This window comes from Phyllostomus discolor, chromosome 7, assembly GCF_004126475.2.
Source record: "Phyllostomus discolor isolate MPI-MPIP mPhyDis1 chromosome 7, mPhyDis1.pri.v3, whole genome shotgun sequence".
NCBI classification, from domain to species: domain Eukaryota; kingdom Metazoa; phylum Chordata; class Mammalia; order Chiroptera; family Phyllostomidae; genus Phyllostomus; species Phyllostomus discolor.
Genome location: NC_040909.2, coordinates 101490022 through 101512525, shown reverse-complemented (window position 1 = coordinate 101512525; position 22504 = coordinate 101490022). Strand labels below are relative to the sequence as shown.

Below are 22504 nucleotides of genomic sequence, written 5' to 3'. Positions count from 1 at the left end.
TAAATCCCTCACATATCCAGGTAAAGAGCTTTGACCCCCAAACCAAATAATGTTAATAGAGAGAAAAGAGAAAAAAAGAAGAATTTTTCTGGAGGCATTTTCTAGTCTGGTAAATTTATTAGCTTATTTAATAAATATTTAAAGGGTGGTATGCTAGGTATAAGAAATATAAACAAGAAAAAGACATAATTCCTGCCTTCAAGATTGACAGTTTAGTAAAAATGCAATTACATTAAACCGTGATAAATGCTGTGTAGAGATAAAAGGTACTTATAAGAGTATATTAGTGTCCTTTTGCTGCTCTAACAAATTACCACAAATGTGGTGGCTTAAAACAACACACGTATTTTCTTGAGGTTCTAGAGGCCAGAAGTTCAAATGGATTTTAGCGGGCTGAAGGTCAGGCAAACCACACTCTTTAATGGGAGGTCGGGGGTAGTTCTAGAGGAGAATCATTTCCTTGTCTTTTCTGGCTTCTAGCAGCCACACCTGGAGCACTTACCCTGTGACCTCTTCCTCCACCTTCAAGCCAGTGATGGAGCATCAACCCTCAGCTTCCTTCCACTCCTGTCACAAGCCTTCTCTTCTGTGTGTAATGAAATGTCCCTCCTATAGGACACTTGTGGTTACATTTAGGACCCACCCAAATAATCCAGGAAGATCAACCCAATTCAAGAATCTTCATTTATCACATCTTCAAAGGCCCCTTCCCAGATAAAGTGACATTCACAGATTCCACGGATTAGGACCGCACCATCTTTGGGGGCCATTATTCAGCCAGCCACAAGGGTTGTAGAGAAAAGGCCCCTAATCTGGTCCCTTTATCTTGAAGGCAGTTGTTGACCATCGGAAAGTTTTAGGCAAAAAAATTGCATATTAATGTTTGCAGTAAAATTAATTCAGGACTTCTGAGGATCAGATTGAAGAAGAACCTGGAGTCAGAGAACCCCCTACAAGAACCCAGGAGAGTTTTGACTAGACAATAGCAGGTGGGTGGGCTGTATTGGAGAGAAATTAAAACAATGTCTTCCATAGCTCTTTGAGGATTGTTGGATGCAGTAAATGATTTCTGTTTGGTCAATCAGGAGCCCTACACCAAGATTTGTAATACAACAGCATAAACCAATTTGGGAAGGGGCTGGAGGACTTTAGGCAGTAAGGGAAATTTTTATCTAAGGGCAATATGTTCTGAAAATTAAACAACTTGCCAGCTAAGTTTTAGATTGTAATCCATTCTCCAAGACTGCCTCTATGAACAAAAACATCCATCAAGTCACACAACATTTATCACTGAATTTTACCCTCACATCCGTAGAACAGAATCCTAAGGATGTTAAGGAAAACTGAGTATGTAATTACATTGGAATTTTTTTTCATCTGGACTGGAACTGCGAACTATCAATGCTAGAAAGAGTCCTAGCAATCATTTTCTTGCCAACAGTTCTCAGCTTCTTTCCCTCACTACCCCATACCCAGCTGATGAGGAGAGCGCACTCCTGTGGGCACCTCCGAGCACACCCACTCTAATCAGCCATTTCTCTCCCCCATTATAAGAGCATATTGGAATAAATTAAGAGTTACTTATCAGGACAACTAAACCAATTATCTGAGTTAAATCATTTTAGAACCTGTGACTAGCTGCTGTATGATACCCCCCTGCCCAAAAACACAACTGATAGCAACACAGCACCATGTGAAAACCACTGACTCGGGTCCTGGCCTGCCCTGGACAAATGCAGCCAGAGCTGTGACATGCCTGCCACTGAGCTCTTTAGCAATACACGTTCTTATTGGAGCCCGGTCTTGTGACTTTTTTCAGTCCATTGCTGCTTCTAGAGCCCCTTTCCTCTCCATTTGTCCTCTAAAGACCCCCTTCCTCCTCACTTTACAATCCTTCCTGATTTTACCATCCTTCTTCATTTCACAATCCCAGTTTTAGAGAGAAAAGGAAGGACAAAGGTTCATAGAAGCAGTAACATCTTTATTGTTTTGTCCTTTACTTTTAAGATCCCATTTTTTCTGATCCCATCCATCTTGAGTCCCACCAGGTCTCTGCCATTGCAGTCTCCTCAGGACTCCTAAACCCCCTGCTCCCTCTCCCACTTCTGTGCCCCATGGACTCAGTCTGCACTGCACCCTTTACCACTGTATTCCACCTACATTGCCTTGTCCTCAAATTTCCTCCCAGGTGTGCATCTTGTCTCCTTTCTAGATTTACGAGGTCCCTGTAGAGTTTCGCACCTCAGTACTCAATAGCTAAAGAGGTGATGTATGTAGCACAGAAGTTAAATTGCTGAAATGTTCAGAACAGAGATGTTTGCTGTTTTATTTGACAAGACTAAAATCTCTTCCTCTGCACAGCAGAGATCTGTTATATATTCTGCTCTTGTTCTGCATGTGACAATGGCCAAGTGAATTTTGTCTTAGCTCCAGAAACAATGTATTGGCTCCTCTAAACTAAGGGGAAACAAGTCAGCTTTAGATTCTCATGCTCCTAAAACCTACAGTTTCAGGTACTATGCTTCTTGTCCCTCTCCCTTAAAAGCCTGTTTCATCGTAGTTTCCAGGGTATTGAATCTTTTTCTGGGTGTTTTTTTACTTGTTTTCTTGAGATGCTGTCCAGTGCTTTTCCTTTCAGCTATCTTGATCTTCTATAGTGCAGCAGATATTTCTGATCGGAATCTGTGTAATTGAGGCCAGATCTGTACAGGATTCTTTAAATTGTATATCCCACACAGCTGCTTAAAATCACAAAGGGACATACTGTTCGATAATTCTTGTGAGCTGTCCCTCTGCATTTTAGTAAAGCTGGAATAGTGCCCCCAAAGGCTATAAATAAAATTAGATCATTTTAGTGGCTTTCTTTCCACCTGAATTAATTTATTTCCTTTTTAGAGGCCCCACTATTCATATTGTTTCTATTTTTTAAAGACAGGGTTGGTATAAGAGATGAGTAAGGCAAAAACTCAGAGAAAAACACAGGCAGAGAGAATTTTGAATGTGCTATCCCATTCTGCTGAATCAATACTTAATCTGTGGTAAATAACATTGGCAGGATGCCAAGCCGTAGAATAAACCGTAAAATGCTATAGCATATTCCAGTATCTAATGTGCTTCTTAGGCAAACAGCATTAAATCGAGGCATGGCCCTTCCTAATATTATGCAGTTTAGTTTGCACATGATAATTAGGAAATAAAATGCTGCTTTATTTTATTATGTGCCCCATATTGAGTGAACACTGTGCTAGGCCCAGTGAGTACGGAGATGGGTGTGCGGACAATTTTGGCACAGGACACTCTTCCCCAGATGCTCTGGCTGACGCCCGTGATCTTTACATCTGCTTAAAAGTCAGTTTCTGAGAAGAACCTTCATTGCCAACTTATCATTGCAACCCACCTCCCCAGAATTCCCGATCTTTTACACCCCTCTGTTTTTTTCCTCTTCTCCACAGCATTTTTCTACCACACAGTGTAATTCACCTATTTCCTATGTTTATTGTTTATTTCCCCCTGTCCCCACCCCTAGCACCACCACTAAAATGTGAGCTCCACAAGGCAGGACCCATTGTTTTGTTCAGCAGTGTATCCCAGTGTGTGGTGTGTGGTACATGCATAGTAAAAACTTGTTGAATAAATGAAAGTATCAACATGTAAGTAGTTTTGAAGAAGCCATATTCATTGAAGAAAGAAATAATTGAAAACAATGGACTAAAGTCAAAACAGTTGGATATTCCTCCTTTTAAGTGACTGATAGAGGAAGAGAAACTCACAAAGAGGACTGAGAAGGCAAGAACAGAGTGGCTGGAAAACATATACGTGTCAAAAACCAAAGGAGAATACTATTTTAAGCAGGAGGTCAGGCTCTATGAAAAGTTGGGTAACATCACCCCCCTGGCCCTCTAGAAGCTGCTGCCCCTTGCCCCGCTTTGCTGGCCAGCCTATACCCTTTATGGCCGATGTCCATCTTCCACACACCTCTGCTCTCTCTGCCTCTTCCTCAGAGCCTCCCTATTGTAAACTGTTCTCTCTAGTTGCAAATATGTCTCCATTCATTCTTTGGAAGAAAGCTTACCAGCACACAAATACAGTTTTGTGTAGTTTAAGAGGAAATTTAATGGCCTTGTTTCTGCTATGACCTATTTAAAGCTTACTCATGAAGCCATCGCTCTGAATCTTGTTGAGGGCCAAAGAGGATTTGTACCCCTGTGCATGAAGAATTTGGGGCTCATCACCTCTATATAAGAATTCTAAGGACCTCATTTCCTTTCTGAAACTGTTTACATTTGTTTAAATACCTATTATAACTTAAGGTAAACTCAGAGTTTCATATTTGAAATTATTCAAGAAATATTTAGGTAACAGAATGTTCTCATGGACTGATAGGCTATTGGAAGATACTTTATTGGTTTCATTGCCCTAGCATGTCCTCAACTTTCCATAGAGATGAACTGGGGTTTAGCTGTTTAATCAATGAAACAGTCCAATGAAACAGGCCAAGGTGTAAGCACCTTCTCTAAGTAGGGTAAGCATCACTTATCCACTCAGCAACATTTAAAGAATTGAATTGCAAAGGTATCCATTCTACTAAGTACTTGGGAATATTAGGTCATGATCTTTAAAACAAATGAGCTCACCCTCTAAAGAAGAGAAGAGTCCATATGAATAAATATCTACAGCACAACATAAGTGCTACCAGATTTACAGGCAGACACAATCATCTCTAGAATTATTCTATATTCTATACTCCACTGCTTTTCCCACCCTATGTTGGAGCTGTACTATCTGTGCTAGTATGGAAAGTTATAAAAAAACTCAAACCTACCCAGCAAAGATTAGTGTTGGCTGGGTCTACTGAGGATGCTGAGAATAAGGCTAGTAGTTTTGAGTCGCCAGGAGGGTCCCACTGATGCTACGCTGTCAGGGCGATATATCTACCACCCGCATCCCCATCTTTAGCCCTAACTGCTCCCTACTCCAAAAGGAACTCGTAGCAGCAGTCTCATTTTCCAAATAATTATCCCTCTTGCAACTCAGTCTTGAAGGAGAAAAGCATTCAGTTTGGTATTTCTTCCCTTATAAGGTCTAAAAGACAGCAATTCTACCCTTTTTAAGTTGAGAAAAAGTAAGTATCTAGCCTCCATGAAATTCAGGAGTAGCTTAGAAATAGTTACAATCCACACAGAAAATGAAAAATGAAAATACTGAAGAATTAAATGTCTCCTTTGACACTTTGAACAAAGCAAACAGTTTATCTTTAGCAACTTAGACTGTTTAGTTATTTAGAAGAGTATTTGATTTTCTGAGGAAATGTCAATAGAGCTATTACTCGTTATCCTAAATATGTGGTAGACATAATTTGTAAGGAAACTTATCAGAACAGTATGTTTATATAGCATGTAAGACTGAATGTAAAACTTACTCGATGGGTTATGTTATTTTGGTAGCACTTAAGTCTCTTAATGGAGTTTAAGGGAAAAGCCTGAGGAACTAGTTCCAGTTACATTAGATGGAGGTAGAGGTGGAGGGAAGAAAGGAAAGGATAGGAAGAACACTGATGCTTCCATGAAGGGGCTTCTACAGCACTCTGAAATGGCCATTTGAAAAACAGTTCTCAATTCACAATAACAACAACAGTAACAACAATAAATAAAATATACTAAAACATGTTAAAATATGAATGAACATAAAACACAATCTGAGCAAAGGGAATGGCATAACAGGTCCTTTGATTGCATGGCTCAACATAGTAACATCCTCCCAAAATCAGTAGAAATTGAATGCAATCCTGATTAGAATCTCAATAGGGTTTTTCATTATGTTTTCAGCTCTTGGGAATTGATAAATTATCATAAAGCTTATATGAAAAAATAGATCCTAAAAAGGCAATAAAATTGCAAAATGAAAGGACAGTAAGGGGAACTTGTCTTGCCTGATATCGGGGCATTCTGGAATGCTACTATGGATTGACAGGGTAACAATATAGAAAGAGACAAACAGATCAGGATAATAGGACAGAGAATCTAGGAATAGATCCACCCATGCAATAGACTTTAATATACTACCAAAGTAGTATTTCAATTCAGTGGAAAAATGATAAAATATTTAATATATGATGCTGACAAAACTGGCTATCCATATAGAGAAACTGAAGGTATAACCATATATTACATATGTATAAAAATAAATCCAAAAGAATTAAAAACTTTCGTTGGAAAAAAATAAAATGATAAAGTTCTTAAAAGAAAATCTATGCATTATGTATAATCTCTAAAAATAGGGAAAAATTTCTTAACTAACACAAGAAACCCAAAAGTTATCTAAAAAGAAAAACATACTGATTATATAAAATTTTAGATCTAAAATGATTAAAGTTACCATAAACAATTGAATAAAAATTATAAATTTGAGGATAAAATACAATGCAGATGACAAATATCTATACAAAGTTCTTTTATAGATGAGTAAGGAAAAGATAAACAGCCCAAGAAAATAACATGAGCTAAGGATATGAATGAGCTATTCAGAGAAGAGGCCAATCAAAACAGAGAAATTGATGTCCAAAAAAATTATCTTGCCATTAAATTGGCAAAAATTAAGATGATAAAAATTGATGGGAATATAGTCAATAACATTATAACAACGTTACAATGGTGTATATGGCATCATGTCAGAACTAGACTTATCAGGGTGGTCATCGCCCAAGGTATATAAATGTATAATCACTCTTGTACATCTGAAACTAATATAACATTGTCAACTGTAATTGAAAATATTTTTAAAGGTGATAAACATGAAGGGTATTGTTCGTAGAAATTAAGGAAAGGTGACAGTTTATACACTGCTTGTCAACATGTAAATAGTAAAAATCTTAGTAAGCAATCTGGCAAAAATCTATGAAAATTAAAAATACAATTGTAAAGTTAGGGGGTATAGTCCAGGGGTAGAGCATTTCACTACATATCAATAATATAATCATTTTAGGACTTTAAAATTTTGAATTGTGTGAATTTAACACCTACTTAAAATAACATATATTTTAAATATCCTTCAATCTCTTTAAAACTTTTTGAAATTTTCCCTTTTAAAAATGATCAGGGATTTTGTTTATCTTTTCAAAGAATCAGCTCCTAGATTTATTGATCCTTTGAACTGTTCTTTTAGCCTCTATGTCATTTAATTCTGTTCTAATTTGGATTATTTTCTTTTTTCTGCTCACTCTGGGCTTTGTTTGTTGTTGTCCCTCTAGTTCTTGTAGATGGAAGCTTAGGTTGTTTATTTGAAAGTTTTCTTTGTTTTTTATGTAGGCCTGTATTGCTATGAACTTCCCTCTCAGGGCTGCCTTTGCTGTGTCCCATATGTTTGGGGCTGTTGTGTATTCATTTTCATTTGTTTCCAGAAACTTTTTGATTTCTTCCTTGATCTCATTATTAACCCATTCATTGTTTAATAGTATGCTATTTAGTCTCCATGAATTTGAATGTTTTTGAGTGTTTTCCTTGAGGTTGGTTTCTAGTTTCAAGCCATTGTGTCTGAGAAAAATTCTTGATATGATTCCAATTTTTTTGTATTTGTTAAGGCTTGTTTTGTGTCCGACCATATGGGCAAAGGACCAGAACAGACACTTTTCCAAGGACATACAGAGGGCACATAGACAAGTGAAAGAATGCTCAATATCACGAGCCATCAGAGAGATGCAAATTAAAATCACAATGAGATACCACTTCATGACAGTCAGAATGGCCATCACAACCAAATCAAGAAACAAGTGCTGGCAAGAATGCTGGGAAAAGGGAACCCTTGTGCGCTATTGGTGGGAATGCAGACTAGTGTAGGCACTGTGGAAAATAGTATGGAATTTGCTCAAAAAACTAAAGATGGAACTAAGTTTTGATCCAGTAATCTCACTGCTAGGATTATACCCTAAGAATTCTGAATCACCAATTCAAAAGAACCTATTCACCCCAATGTTCATAGCGGCATTATTTATAATACCCAAGTTCTGGAAATAGCATAAGAGCCCATCATTAAATGAGTGGATCAAAAAACTGTTGTACATTTACACAACAGAATACTACACAGCAGAAGGGAAGAAGGAACTCCTACCCTTTTCAACAGCATGGATAGAACTGGAGAATATTATGCTAAGTAAAATAAGCCAGGTGGCAAAAGACAAATACCATATGATCTCACCTATAAGTGGAACCTAATGAACAAAACAAACAAGCAAAATAGAACCAGAGACATGGAAATAAGGAACAAACTGCCAGTGACCAGAGGGGTGGAGAGAGAGGGATAACAGGGAAAGAAGGGGAAGGGTCTAGTCCAGGAACATGTATAAAGGACCCATGGTAACAGACAACAGGGTCAGGGCTGACTGAGGGAGCAGGGGTGTGGATGAGGCAGGGGAGAATTTGAGACACCTGCAATTCAACAATAAAAAAAATAAAAAATTTTTTAAATTACAAAATAAAAATGATCAAGAAAATGCAAATTAAAACCACAATGAGGTATTACTTCACACCTTTCAGAAGAGCTACCAATAAATTAACAAACAAGTGCTGGCAAGGATGTGGAAAAAAGGGAACCCTTCTGCACTGTTAGTGGAATTGTAAACTGGTGCAGCCACTATGAAAAATAGTATGGAAATTCTTCAAAAAATTTAAAACAGAGCTACCATTCAACCCAGCAATACCACTGATGAGTATCTATCCAAAGAAAATGGAGATGCTAATTTAAAAAGACATATGCATCCCAATGTTCATTAGAACATTACTTACATACAAGAACCAACATATGGAAGAAACCTAGGTGTCCACTGATAGATGCTGGATAAGAAGATGTGGTGTACACATATATATATTAGAATATTACTCAACCATAAACAAATGCAATCTCGCCATTTGTAACAACATAGATATTTCTACAATGTATTATGAACAAATACTGTATAATTACATTTTTTACATCAAATCTAAAGAAACAAAACAAATGAATAAAGAAAAAAAAAAACAGAAACAGACTCACTCACAGACACAGAGAAGAGAACAAATTGATGGTTGCCAGAGATGGGGAATGGGCAAAAACGGTAAAGGGGGCTAAGATGTACAAACTTCCAATTATAAAATAAATAATGGGGATGTAATGCACAGCACAGGGAATATCGTCAACAACATCATAACAACTTTGTCCAGTGAGACATGGCTACTAGACTTATCTTGGTGTTCAGTTTATAATTTATATAAATATTCAATTATTGTGTTGTATACCTGAAACTAATATAATATACTAACTATAATTAAAAAATAACTAGTAGACATCTGGTATATCCACATGCACCACTTTTTTCTGTGGACATGATATTGCTGGATCTTTATTTTTCTATATGAAAACATCAGTCATTGTATCAGTGAGTTTCATCTGTTAGTATTTTTCATGGTCACTTATTATGTGTTAATTCATCATTAACACTTACTTATTTCTGCCACCTTAATTCCTGTTCTCTATTTTCAAATGTTTCTTCTTTTTTCTCTACTATTTTCCGTTGAATGGGTCAAAGTTACTTCTGCAAGCTGTGAAGTTTGTGTTCTATTTTTCTTCTTATTGTGGTTATTCCTAACTTATTAGAATCCACGCTTAGCTTTGTTTTTCTCCATCAATTTCTAAATTTAATCAATAGCTGTATCTCCTTTGTGAAAGACACTAACCACTTGGCATGCTTTTACTTCTTCTGGTCCCTCACCCTCCACCATTCCATCAGTTTTTGATATTCTAGAACTTGATACTTTTTTTCCCTTGGGACATAGCTTATTTAGACAATAAATCTTCCTAAATGGCTTACTCTCCAGTAATTCTCATATCAAGTATCTTCTCTGGAGTTGTTCATCATTTTGTTGGAACACTTTCTCTCAGGATGTTTATAAGTTATGTCTGTGTATAGTATACCTTTTGAGGAATTTCATGCCAAAAAAATCTTTATTTTGCTCTCACATTTCAAGGAGAGTTTAGTTAGATATAAAAGTCTAGATTCAAATTTCTTTTAAAAACATACTTTGGAAATATTACTCTAGTGTTGCTATTAAAAAGGTAAATGTGAATTTAATTCTTATTCCTTCATAGATGACCTACTTCTGTCTCTCCGGAATTGTTTCTTTTTTTAAAATTTCACTTTGGATGTCAGCGAGTTGATATTTTCCCTTGTTGGATACACAATAAGTTCATTCAATCTTTTTCTAATTGTGGGGAAATTTTAATTAGCAGTACTTCAAGTATTTAACTTCTGTTTAATTTTTTCTCTTTTAGGGGCCCTATTAATCATATGTTGACAGTTACTCTAATTTTTTACCCTTTAATATTTCTCTATTTTTTCTAGTTCTTTGTTTCTTATTAATGCCTCTGGGAATGTTTCAAAACCCACTCCATCTCATTAATTCACTCATCAACTGCATTTATTCAACCCAGGGATATTTTTTATTTCTATTATATCTGATTGGTTCTTTTTTATAACTTGTTATCCCTGTTTAATGTTTCTAATGCCCTCCTATATGCTCTTGAGAATACTTAATTGGGATTATTATAAATTCTTGTTGCTCTAGCTCATTAGTTCCACTCCCTCTGGAATTAGTTGTTCGGTTTGTGATCTCTGCTTTCCAGTGTTTTACATCAGTGTTCATCAGATGTCTCTCTATTTTTCCTATTCCTTTTGGAGTATTGGCTACAGTTTTTACATTACGTTCTCATTTCCATCCATATCCCATTTTGCTTCAGAGGATTCTCCAGAATTAGACTCAACAGAGGAAAGCCACAATTTTTCTTTAAGTTCCCCACCTCAACTCTCCTATAGCATAAACTAGTCTTACTGCCCCCATATGTAGTCTGATTTGACTTGGTTGTCTCTGCATGTTAAGTAGAATTAGACTATGTCACAAGATCACCAAACATTTTCCATTTGTTTATGGAAAGAGTTATAGTTTTCTAGGGGTATGGGAGGTATAATAATGGCTCAGAATAGCAGATAACTATGAAAAATATAATTATTTCCAAAATTTGCTGGAACCTTAATAGTTTGTGATTGTTGCAGTGAATCTTATTTTTCCTTCCTCTTCATAGACCTGTATAACATAATTTTGTATTTCAAAATTATCAAAATTTTGTTTCGAGGATTTCTTAACTAAACCCTATCAAATCCCCAAGATGGGTTTTACAAAACCTGTTTGGGTACTGCTGATCTAATAATGTAATAGCAATTGGTTTGGTATGCTCTGCAGAAGTATTTGCCTTGTTTCCATGTTCTTGCTACATCAATATTTGTATCTCACCAGACACCTGTATAGATGTCTAGCCTTTTCTTTTGATTTGATATTCATTTATTCAACGAATATTCACTGAACACTTGCCATACTATTGTTCTAATCACCAGGTGCCCTGCAAGAAGGGCACAGTCCCTGCCTTCACAGAGCATTACAGTCCAACAGACTCCAGAGTGAATGTAGGTTCTGTTAGAGCAGAGTGCTTCTGTGTTGTTTTCCAGTGTATCCCAGGTACCTAAACAGTGTACATATCAGGTAAATGATAAATAAGCAAATGTTGACATTAATTACAGTTGTGTTAAGCATTATGGAGAGAAAATATAGGTGTTGTGGAGTGTATAAGCAAGAGGCCTTACCTTCTGTAGGGGAGCACATAGAACTAGTTCTCCAACTGATAGAGCTATCTCTTTAAAGTGGTTTTCACAGGCTCACTTAAACAATCAGTATCTATTTCCTGTTCAGGCCACCCCACTATTATGCATGGAGGCTTAAACCACCTTGGATGTTTCAATAATTGACTTCTATAAATGAATGACTAGACAAATTGCTTAGTAATACCCTATGCTTATAGAAATAAAAGAAAATCACAGTTTAATAATGAATATTTGTATTTCTTGCTTCTTGCCTGCCCACTCACCCACCACATTTTCTTTTCTAACTTGCAGCTGAAGGAGCTTCTATGCACCCTTGTGATGATACATACTGTGGACCTTTCCCAGAATCTGAACCGGAAGTGAAAGCTGTAGCTAACTTCCTTCGAAAACACAAGAAGCACATTAGAGCTTACCTCTCCTTTCATGCATATGCTCAGATGTTGCTGTATCCCTATTCTTACAAGTATGCAACAATCCCCAATTTTAGCTGTGTGGTAAGTATTTGACCTCTACACCTGTGTGCTAGGTTTCATGCTTTTCTAATGCTATGATGATGCTAAGTAGTCATGATAATAGCAAACATATATTGTGTTTATTCTAATCAACATTTTATGTTTAGTAGCTCATTTACTGTTATAATCATATAAGGTGAAAAACTATTCCTATCTCCATTTTACCAAGGAGGAAACTGAGACCTAGACAAATTAAATACTAATTAGACTAAGAACACATAACTACTAAGTGTCACAGCCAAGATGCAGCCCCAAATCCAGCTCCAGTGCTGTTGCTTTTAACCACTGTGCTCCTCTGCTTCTCAGATGCAATCCTTTCAAACCTATTTACATTCTTACCAGAGGTTATACAGAAAATGACAGGATGGATTTGGTATTACAGCTTCAGTCACATGTGCAGAGTTATGATTAACTTTATTGAATAAATAATTGCTCATAAATTATGGTCTGACTCTCATTAATTAAAAGAAAGTTTTAATTTGTAAGTGCTATTTGCTTAATGCTACTAAGTCTCTGGGCATGTATCTGACAAGTTAGTGCTGAGAATCAACAGTCTTTCTGGCATAGGATTACTTAAAAATGAAAAAGTAGTGTTCCTTTCTCTCTTCATCTCAGTAGCCTACCAAGCTATCCAATATGGGCATAATTCCTTCTAAAGGGGGCCTGGTTCAGAGCCTATAGTATCTAAAGGCCTATTAAGTTCAAAACCAGAACAAACCAATGTATAATGCTAGAGGTGAGGAACAAGGAGGGTGCAGTGCTTGAGAAGAGGCTTGGGAGGGCTCTTGGGTTGCTGTCCATGTTCTGTTCCTTGACCTGGATGGGATTACACAAGTATGTGCAGTTTGTGATTATTCATTGAGCTATAAATTTAAAATCTGTATAGTCTTCTGTATGCATGTTATACTTAAATTTAAAAGGTTTTATAAAAGAGAATGATCTCCTTTCTCTCTATACCTTAAACTCTAAGTCCTGTGCTAGTTGCTTGGGGTTTAGGAATTCCTGAGCTAGAGGCTCAGGACTGGAAGGAATAGGGAACATGAAGAAGTCAGGAGAAGGCCTGGAGGAAGGTTTCCATCTGAAAGAAGAACTCTGTTCTTGGCATTCCTAGCAAGAGTTCTGAGCAAATTCTCTCTCTTGAGAAATATTGTGAATGAGGCTCTGGCCAGGTAGCTAGCTCAGTTGGTTAGAGCATTGTCCCAGTATGTCAAGGTTGTAGGTTCAATCCCTAGTCAGGGCATGTATAAAAATCAACCAATGAGTGCATAAGTAAGGGGAACAACAAGTGAACATTTCTCTCTCTCCCTTCCTCTCTCTCTCTAAAATAAAAAAAAATAAAAATTTTGGAAAGAAATACCATGAATGTGGTTGTTGATTCGACAGTGCTCTTCTTTAGCTACTCCAAGAGTTAGACAGGAATTTCGTTGTCATTGGTGTTGGTCTGGTACCCTAACCACCTTGTTTCACATTCTTGTTTCTATAGGCAAACATCCAGTCCTTTTTAAACTGGGTAGTGTCTGTTTATGGACTCACAAAACATTATATGGAGTATGCACTACACTAAAACTATTACATGAAAATTCATCTTCCTACTAGGAATGAAGCCTGTTTTCTTTTTGCCTTGGGTTTGAGGATATGGTATAAAGAGTAGGTTAGTTTTTCAACCAAAGATGAATTTTGCTTTCAAGGGGCACTGGACAATGTTGAAGACATTTTTTATTGTCATAATAGGTTTGGGGGATGCTATTGACATCTAGTGAATAGAAGTCAAGGATTCTGCTCACCATCCTACAATACACAGGACAGCCTCCCACAGCAAAGAATTGTTCAGTCCAAACTGTCGGCAGTGCCACTGTTGAGAAATCCTGTTGGTGGGTTACATATCAGCAAAATCACTGAAACCAGGATTACAACTCTCAGAAGCTAGGTAGTCTCTGAATGTCAACTGGAAACCATTAAATATTATTAAAATTGTTCAAAAGCATTCCATCAGTATGTAGGAGTCTAAGTTTCCGCTAACATTTTCAAGTCATTCTTTAGGTTGCTTTAAATATTGAAAAATTTAAATTAAAAATATATTCCTTTCTTGGCTGAGGTCTGATAAGTGAGGCCTGGGACCTTCTGGACAATTGGAAAGAGAAGGAAATGGAGAAAATAGGAAGCACTTAAATTCTCTCAAGTAGGTGTCTAGCTGTGCCAACTGGAAAAATAATTCTGTAAGAACACTTGCTGAAGTTTCAGTTTTTTGTGGAAGGATATATCTGAACCTCTTATCTACATGCACCCGCACCAAGGGGCAGAAGTGCAGTGAGTCGAAAAGCCTAAAACCATGTGCATGTTTTACGTAAATAGACAGAGTGGATATATTTTTATTTCTTAATAGACTTTTCCCCTTGGGTTCAGTCACCTGAAATAATGATGAACAAAAGTCTCTGCTCCAGCAGAATGCAGTAATCTCCTAAATGTAGAAATAGCTGCCCTCGCTATAGAATATTTCTGTGACCATTGGATATGGTGTTGAAATATTAGAAACTTCTCCATAAAGATACCTCATGATGGTGTTTACATTCCTTTTCTGTTGGCTCCCGAGAGGAAAATGTCATCATCATTGAAATCAATAATAAATTGTCTGCCAGGTTCTGGACCCTGGTCCCTGAATATCCACAAAGGGCAGCATTTGCTACAAGTGCTGTTTGATGCCTCCCTGAGGTGAGTGAGGATGGTAAGATGAAGCTGTGTCTAATACACAGCCCCTATCGCCCGGAGTGCTTCAACTGACACACTAAATTATTCATGGGCAAATTGAAATGGGAGCATTGTATACTGGTTCCAACATACTTCTTTGCTTCCCACTGGACATACAATACTTCTCTAGCTCCTTACTGAAATGTGTACTTTTATACCACTTGAAATGTCTTCAGGAGTAGTCAGTATCATTCCAGTTCATGTTAGAATACTTACTTTTTAGGATTTTGACTGTGTTGAATATTTTTTCTGGTTTTGGCTTTGGTAGGAAGACTTCCACCTCAATATTTCTACATCTTGGAACTACTAGCTAGCTCTGTCAGAAGCATATGTAACTTTAGAAGTCATGGACCATTTTGAAATTGTTCCCATTCTCAGTAGGGATAAACATGTACCATAAGACAAGTCATTCTTACTGAATTAAAGAGCTTCTTAATTGATCCACATGTCTTTTAAATACCTTGTACATCACCACTGAAGTATGTACTTAGGGATCTATAAGATTATGTTGATACTGTTGCTGGCCTATGTTCATTCAACATTGATGCAAAACATATTGATTAAGCATCTATTATGTACAGGTACATGGCTAAATACTGAGAGGGGCCCTGACCTATCAAGCACTTTGTAATTTATGGAAATAGGTGACCCTGAACTAATGTGAAGAAGACAGAATGCTACATCAGCACCAGAAGATATGAGTACTTATCCCCTCATCCCAACTCAATCCACCTTGCTGGGTAACCCCAGCCTGCCCATTTAACTTCTCTGAGACTTTCCTCATCTGTAAAATGGAAATATTACTGATTACTGGCTTGTTGTGAGGATCAATTGAAGGAAATGTGTTCTAAAGCATATTGCAAAATGCAGCATGTGACAAAGAGTAACTTAACATTATTAGATATGGCTATTAATTAATGTGTCTATCCTTATTCTTCAAATTGATGACTGATAATGATCAAACAACATGCCAGTGTTTCCAAAGGTTTCAATGTAATGATGTAAGTGGTATGATTTCTCCATTTTTCCCTCACAGGAATCTGCAGCTTATAAAGCTGTGAATGCACTTCGATCAGTATATGGGGTACGGTACAGATATGGACCCGCCTCCAGCACATTGTGTAAGTTTCCTGTGCATGTTATGTTGGAGTCATTTCTTGAACCAATATCCTGTATAATGACTTCCCTTCAAAAAAGAGAGAGAATGAGTGTCCCCCACTAAAGTGAATTTTTTGACTACCACATTAGCCAAGGAAGATGAAGGGAGTTTATATCTGATTATTTTTACACTGCTTAACAAAAATCACTGTACAAATTTAAATAAATTTGAAGCAGAGAATATTTTAGTCATATAGTAATGACTATAAAGTTGAACTGAGATCTTACGTCAGTAGAAAATACCAAAATAGGCTCTTTAAGCAATTCTAAGTACTATAAGCCTGGAAATAGGCTTATAGGAAATAGGCTTGAGGAAAATCACGAAGTAATGTTTCAGCCTGAAAAGAGCTTCCCTTTTATTCTTTTCCCCCACCATTCTTGTTATGAAATTCAATTTCTTACATAACATCTTCAGCTGAATTTCCCCTTAAAAGGTGATTGAAATATTTCTTACATAAAGTAAATATTTTAATTAAGAACAATTGAGTACATGAAAAGAACTTAGACAACGAATCGGGAGACATAGGTTCTAGTCGTAATTCTGCCATTAGTCAGGATGCAATCCTGGCCAAGACGTCAGTCCTGGGCTGTGGTATCCACAACTGTTAAATGAGAAATCAGATTAGATCATGCCCCACAGCCTTCCAAACTCTAATGAAAAATCCTAAATATTTATGAATATTATGAATGTTTATGTATGCATACTAAGTTATGCACACACGTAGGTCATGTGTATATGTACAGATAGTGATACCCAATTATGCTTTATAGTGAGGTAGCAAATTCCTCCTGATGTCTTTAATGTACCTATCATTATGTTCATAACTGTTTACTGTCTTCAGCCTTCAGAAGAAGAGCTTGGTTTGTCAATTAACACTACTTATCAAGTAAGTTTATCCTAGTAATGACAATGTCTTAAGTATCAGAACTTTTTTCAAACTCCACAATCAATGGTCTCATGCTGATCTTTTTAGAACTGCTTTTCAATAAAGCCACCATGAAAGGGGGAATATAATACTTAAAAAATCACATTACAGACTTCTAGTCAAGATGGCGAAGTAGGTAAACAATTTGCTCACCTCCTCTCATGACCACATCAAATTACAACTAAATTACAGAACAACAATCCTTGAGAGAAAACTGAAGATTAGCTGAAGAGAAGTCCTATAACTAAGGATATAAAGAAGAAGCCACTTGGAGACTGGTAGGAGGAGTAGAGATACAAGATGGGCTGGTCCCACGCCCAGGTATGGAGGTTACAAATCAGGAAGGGTATCTTGGCTGCAGAGGCCACCCCTGGAGGTGAGGGTTCCCGGCCCACACTGGATTCCACAGCCTGGAGCACCTGTGCCAAAAAAAGGAGTCCCCACAACATATGTCTGTAAAAATCAACAGGGACCTACCTGTCCAGGTGATAGAGAACTGCCGCAGACCCAGACATCCTCTTAAAGAGCCCAAACACAGACTCACTGACAGACACTCACAAACAGGGAAGGAACAGCAGCTGAAAAGCACCAGGGACTCATGGGGAGGAAATGAATTGACTGGCTTCTAGGCAAAGGCTGTAGGGGCAGCTCTCTCCAAGGCAGAAGTGCTGGCAGGTGCCATGGTTCCTTTGTTGAACCCTACCCTAGCTTAGCCTGCATGTACACCCAGGCAACAAATCTGAGTCTCTACCAACCTGGCCAATACCACTTACCCCACCCTGGTAATTCCCTGAGACTCTGATGGAACTCACACACCAGCCCAAACCACTTCAAGTGGCTGTTCCACACAAGTAGTCAGACTTGGCTCATACTGCAGACATTACTAAAATCTCTCAAAGGTCTACAAACCCCAAACAAGCAGTGGCTGGCCTCGGCATGCTCTGTATCTATTGGTAAGTGGTCCCAAGCCCACCGCTAGTGGCATCCAACCTCGATTCACAGCATAGTCTCTCCCAGGCACCTCCAAGCCCAGCATAGGCAGCTAGCAGTTGCAGATCACCTGAATAGACATTGAACCAAAGAAGACATACATAGACATATGCAAAAATTCTCAACGTCACTAATCATCAGAGAAATTCAAATTAAAACCAAAATGAGATATCACCTCATACCTGTCAGAAAGACTGTCCTCAATAAATAAAAAAAACAGCAACTGTTGACAAGAATGTAGAGAAAAGGAGATCCTCCTGCACTGTTGATGGAATTGTAAATTGGTGCAGCCACTATGGAAAACAGTATGGAGATTCTGCAAAAATAGTAAATTGTAACTACCATATGATCCAGCTATTGCACTTCAAGATATTATCCAAAGAAACTTAAAATACTAATTTGAAAAGATATGTGCATTCCAATGTTCACTGCAGCATTAACAATAGCAAAGATATGGAAGCAACCCAAGTGTCCATCAGTAGGTGGTCAGATAAAAAGGAGGTCACACACACCACACATAGGTGTATAATGGAATACTACTCAGCCATAAAAAGGAATGCAATCTTGCCATTTGCAACATGGATGGACCTAGAGGATATTATGCTAAGTAAAATAAGTTGGACAGAGAAAGACAAATACATATGATTTCACTTATATGTGGAATCTAAAAGACAAAATAAACAAAATAGAAACACACTTATAGATACAGAGAACAAACAGATGGTTGTCAATGGGAGAAAGTTTGGGGGCTGGATATAAAACAGGAAAGGTTTAAGAAGTACAAATTGGCAGTTACAAAATAGTCACAGGGATGTTAAATACAGCATAGACAATGTAATCAATAATATTATAACAATATTATAATTGTTCCAGGTGGATACTAGACTTATCAGAGGGGATCTGTTCATAAGGCATATAAATGTCTAGCCACTATTCTGTAAACCTGAAACTAATATACTATTGAATATCAACTGTAATTGAAACATTTTTTTTAATTTTGCTCTGGCTGGTATGCCTCAGTGGATTGAGTGCCAGTCTACAAACCAAAGGGTCGCTGGTTCAATTCCCAGTCAGGGCACATGCTTGGCTTGTGGGCCAGGTCCCCAGTAGGGGTTACAAGAGAGGCAGTCACACATTGATGTTTCTCTCCTTCTCATTATCCCTCCCTTCCCCTCTGTCTAAAAATAAATAAATAAAATCTTTTTTAAGAAGAAAGAAAAAATTTTTTAATTTAAATAATGGGGAAATTACATTACCAATGAATACCCATCATATTAACAATTCTAAGACATTAATTTTTAAAAATCTTACACTTCATCTTTGCAGCTTGATATCAAGGCACAGTCATAGTCTGATATTTACCAAGAAGAACAAGTTGCCATAGAAATTAGGCTGTCACATTACCACAAGCTAACTGTTGGCACATATTGTCTCTGACTTTGGCTCCCGTGACTACTGTTTGTACTCTAACCCAAAGAACCAATGAAGCCACAACCTCCCTTCTGTCATTAATGGAAGCCAAGGGAGCCTGAGAAACAGCAGAGTCATCTAACTGTCATTGTCACATAATAATTCTATCTCTAACTTGTCCTGGTAAAAATAGCATAAAAAGTGGTATTATTTGAGTAGGTGAACATGCTCTGAAAATTTTAAAGTAATAGTATATTTCAGGCTAGACCATATAAATCTCAGAAGAAAAGTATAAAAAAGTATATCAAGATTCTTCTATGCAGCATGTAGTCATTTATTCAAAAATTATCAAGAACATGTTAGGCTGAAAATTACATTAGGGGTATAAAGATACAAAATAATATCAGCTATTATAGGCTAAGCACACTAACTTAATTTTTACAACCCTAGGCAGTAAATATCATCATCCCTCTTTCAAAAGGGTTGACCGAGGCACAGAGCAGCCACAGATGGTGGGATCAGATATAGCCAAGCCCACAGTCCACCTCTGCTGCCTGCACTTTCAACTCTGCTGAAAAGCTGGAGCATGTGAGGTCACCAGAGCCAGAAGGAAAGAGCTGTCAGGAGGGACTGTCAACTAGGTTAAATGCTATTGAGATGTTGCAAATGGGATCTGGGGAGGAGGGAGAGATTAGGCCTGCTGTCACTGCTGACCTTCAAGAACATAGACAGGTAGAGACAAGAACCAGATTGAAAGTGACAGAGGATGTAGAAGGAACTATATATATCAATTCTCTTTTACAACAGGAAGGAAGACAAGAGGATGGCATATAGAGGAATGATAGAACGGAAGTGCTGTAGAAAAATGGTGCTTAAACATTTTGGGCAATGCAGCTGCAAGATGGGGAGGGGCAGTTAATTAATGAAACAAAGGCCTGGAGAAGGGACCCACCCCCCAGCAGAGAAGACAGTGACATATGGTGTCAAAAGATGACACGTGTAAAAGATGAGCAACATTTCTTCTTCTGAGCTAAAGGGAAGAAGTCAGAGAGCTGTGATGTCAGCAGAGGAGGTGATAAGCTAATTGCGCTTTTGGAGCATGGGGACAGTGGGAACATGAAGGGCAGGACTAGAAGAGAATGAGAAAATTTCCATAAGTAGAGGTCTAGAAAAAGGAGCCTAGAGCTTCTTCGGGAACAGAGAAAGACTTCAGTGATTGGTGTGAATTCATGGCAAAGACTTTCTCCAACTACCTCACAAGGTGTGAAAGCAGAGAAACTGGGCCAGAGATTGAGAATTAGCAAAACCAAGGCAGAGAAAGGAATAGATGAGTCTTATTTGGGGTCTGGTGAGAAATTTAGTGAATTAATTAACCAGGGCCAGGTAGAGAGTAAAACAAAATTATAAGGCTGGGAAGAGTCTGTGAACTACAAACTTAAGCAAAGACAAAAAAAAACAAGTTTATTAGGAATAAAAAAATAGGGAAAGTACAAGAAATGAGGAGGGTTTGGGGGAACAGAATTTCAATATTGTAGACCTTGGAAGTCAAGAACTGAGTGATAAGAGGAAGAAAAGCCCATGGCATGGTTTTGGTGATGGGTGAATGAAGTGCAGGGGGAGACAAATATTGCTGGAGCTGAGGCTGAGAAATCTGAGGTCACTATGCTGGGAAAGCATCAACACATAGACTAGGTCCTCACAGATGATGGTGGATACAGCTTATAAGGTCTATGAGCTCAATGCCAACAAACTACTGTTAAATCATTCTGGTTGATATGATGTTTATTGAAAGGACAGTGTAGCTTAGTAATATATACATACATTTATGAAAATTATACAGACTCTTTAGTGAAACTGATTTTTTTCTTTTTAACTTCTAGATGTGAGTTCTGGTAGCTCAATGGATTGGGCCTACAAAAATGGAATACCCTACACATTTGCTTTTGAACTACGTGACACGGGACATTTTGGATTTTTACTCCCAGAGGCTCTCATCAAACCCACCTGTACAGAGACCATGCTCGCTGTGAAGAATATCACAGTGCACCTACTCAAGAAGTGTCCCTGATAGGACCTGAAGGTCAGGTCAACCGCCAGACGAAAAGCTGATTTTGCACAAGAGCTACTTGACAATAGATGAAAATTGTTTTTAAAGAGAGGGGCAACTGCTTGGAGTAAATATATCTCTAGACTTTTAAAGGAATTTCCCATGCAATTCAACTCTCTGTGGCAATTTTAAAAATGATAAAAAATAAATAAGAGCATAGCCTAGTTTTTTGTAAGCAAAAGCATTTATTTTATATCCCATTAGAGTCTCATTGGATTAAGGTGGGGGATATTTTCCAATTATTTTTGTCTCATGAAATGTACAAATTGAGAATGTCATTTCAATAAATCACCTATTCTCAATTCAGATCTACCAATGATGTTCAATCACTTGGTTCTTTTGAAATGGCAACTTTTGAAATGGCAACAACTATATTCCTTAATATAATAAATAAAAAATTTTCAAGACCTTGGAGTATTCACAGCTTTATCCCATGGTATTAGTGTACCATATACCTATAAAAATATAACAAAATAGAACACTTGTGTTTAGATTCTGAGAATACCACTTTTTAAAAATCATATTTTATTGATTATACTATTACAGTTGGTCTGATTTTCCCCCTTTACCTCCCTCCACTCAGCACCTCTCACTTCCTCAGGCAATCCCCCTACCCTTATTCATGTCCATGGGTCATGCGTGTAAGTTCATTGTCTACTCCCTTTCCTATACTGTACTCTACATCCCCATGGCTATTCTGTAACTACCTATTTGCACCTCTTAAGCCATTCACCTCTCACCCATTCTCCCACACCCATGGTCTCATCTCTTTATCTTTAATCTTTGGTATTAAATTATGATGTGTCTTGGGGAGGGCTTCTTTGCATCTGTCATGTTTGAGACTTTCTGTGCTTCCTGGATTTGCATGTCTATTTCCTTCACCAATTTAGGGAAGTTTTCTTTCATTATTCTTTCATACAGATTTCCAATTTCTTGTTCTTTCTCTTCTTCTTCTGGAACCCCAATGAAGCAAATG

The 22504-nt window shown here is 37.5% G+C and overlaps 1 protein-coding gene across 1 annotated transcript in view; it reads left to right on the top strand.

Annotated features, from left to right (window-relative positions):
* Positions 1-21997, top strand: part of CPA6 (carboxypeptidase A6) — a 245844-nt gene extending 223847 nt beyond the window's left edge. Inside the window, exons 9-11 of the mRNA XM_028533997.2 lie at positions 11972-12174; positions 15974-16058; positions 21302-21997. Coding sequence (XP_028389798.1) covers positions 11972-12174; positions 15974-16058; positions 21302-21489 — 476 coding nt within the window. The 3' untranslated portion in view covers positions 21490-21997. The remainder of the gene's footprint in view (positions 1-11971; positions 12175-15973; positions 16059-21301) is intronic.
* The last annotated feature ends 507 nt before the right edge of the window (positions 21998-22504 follow it).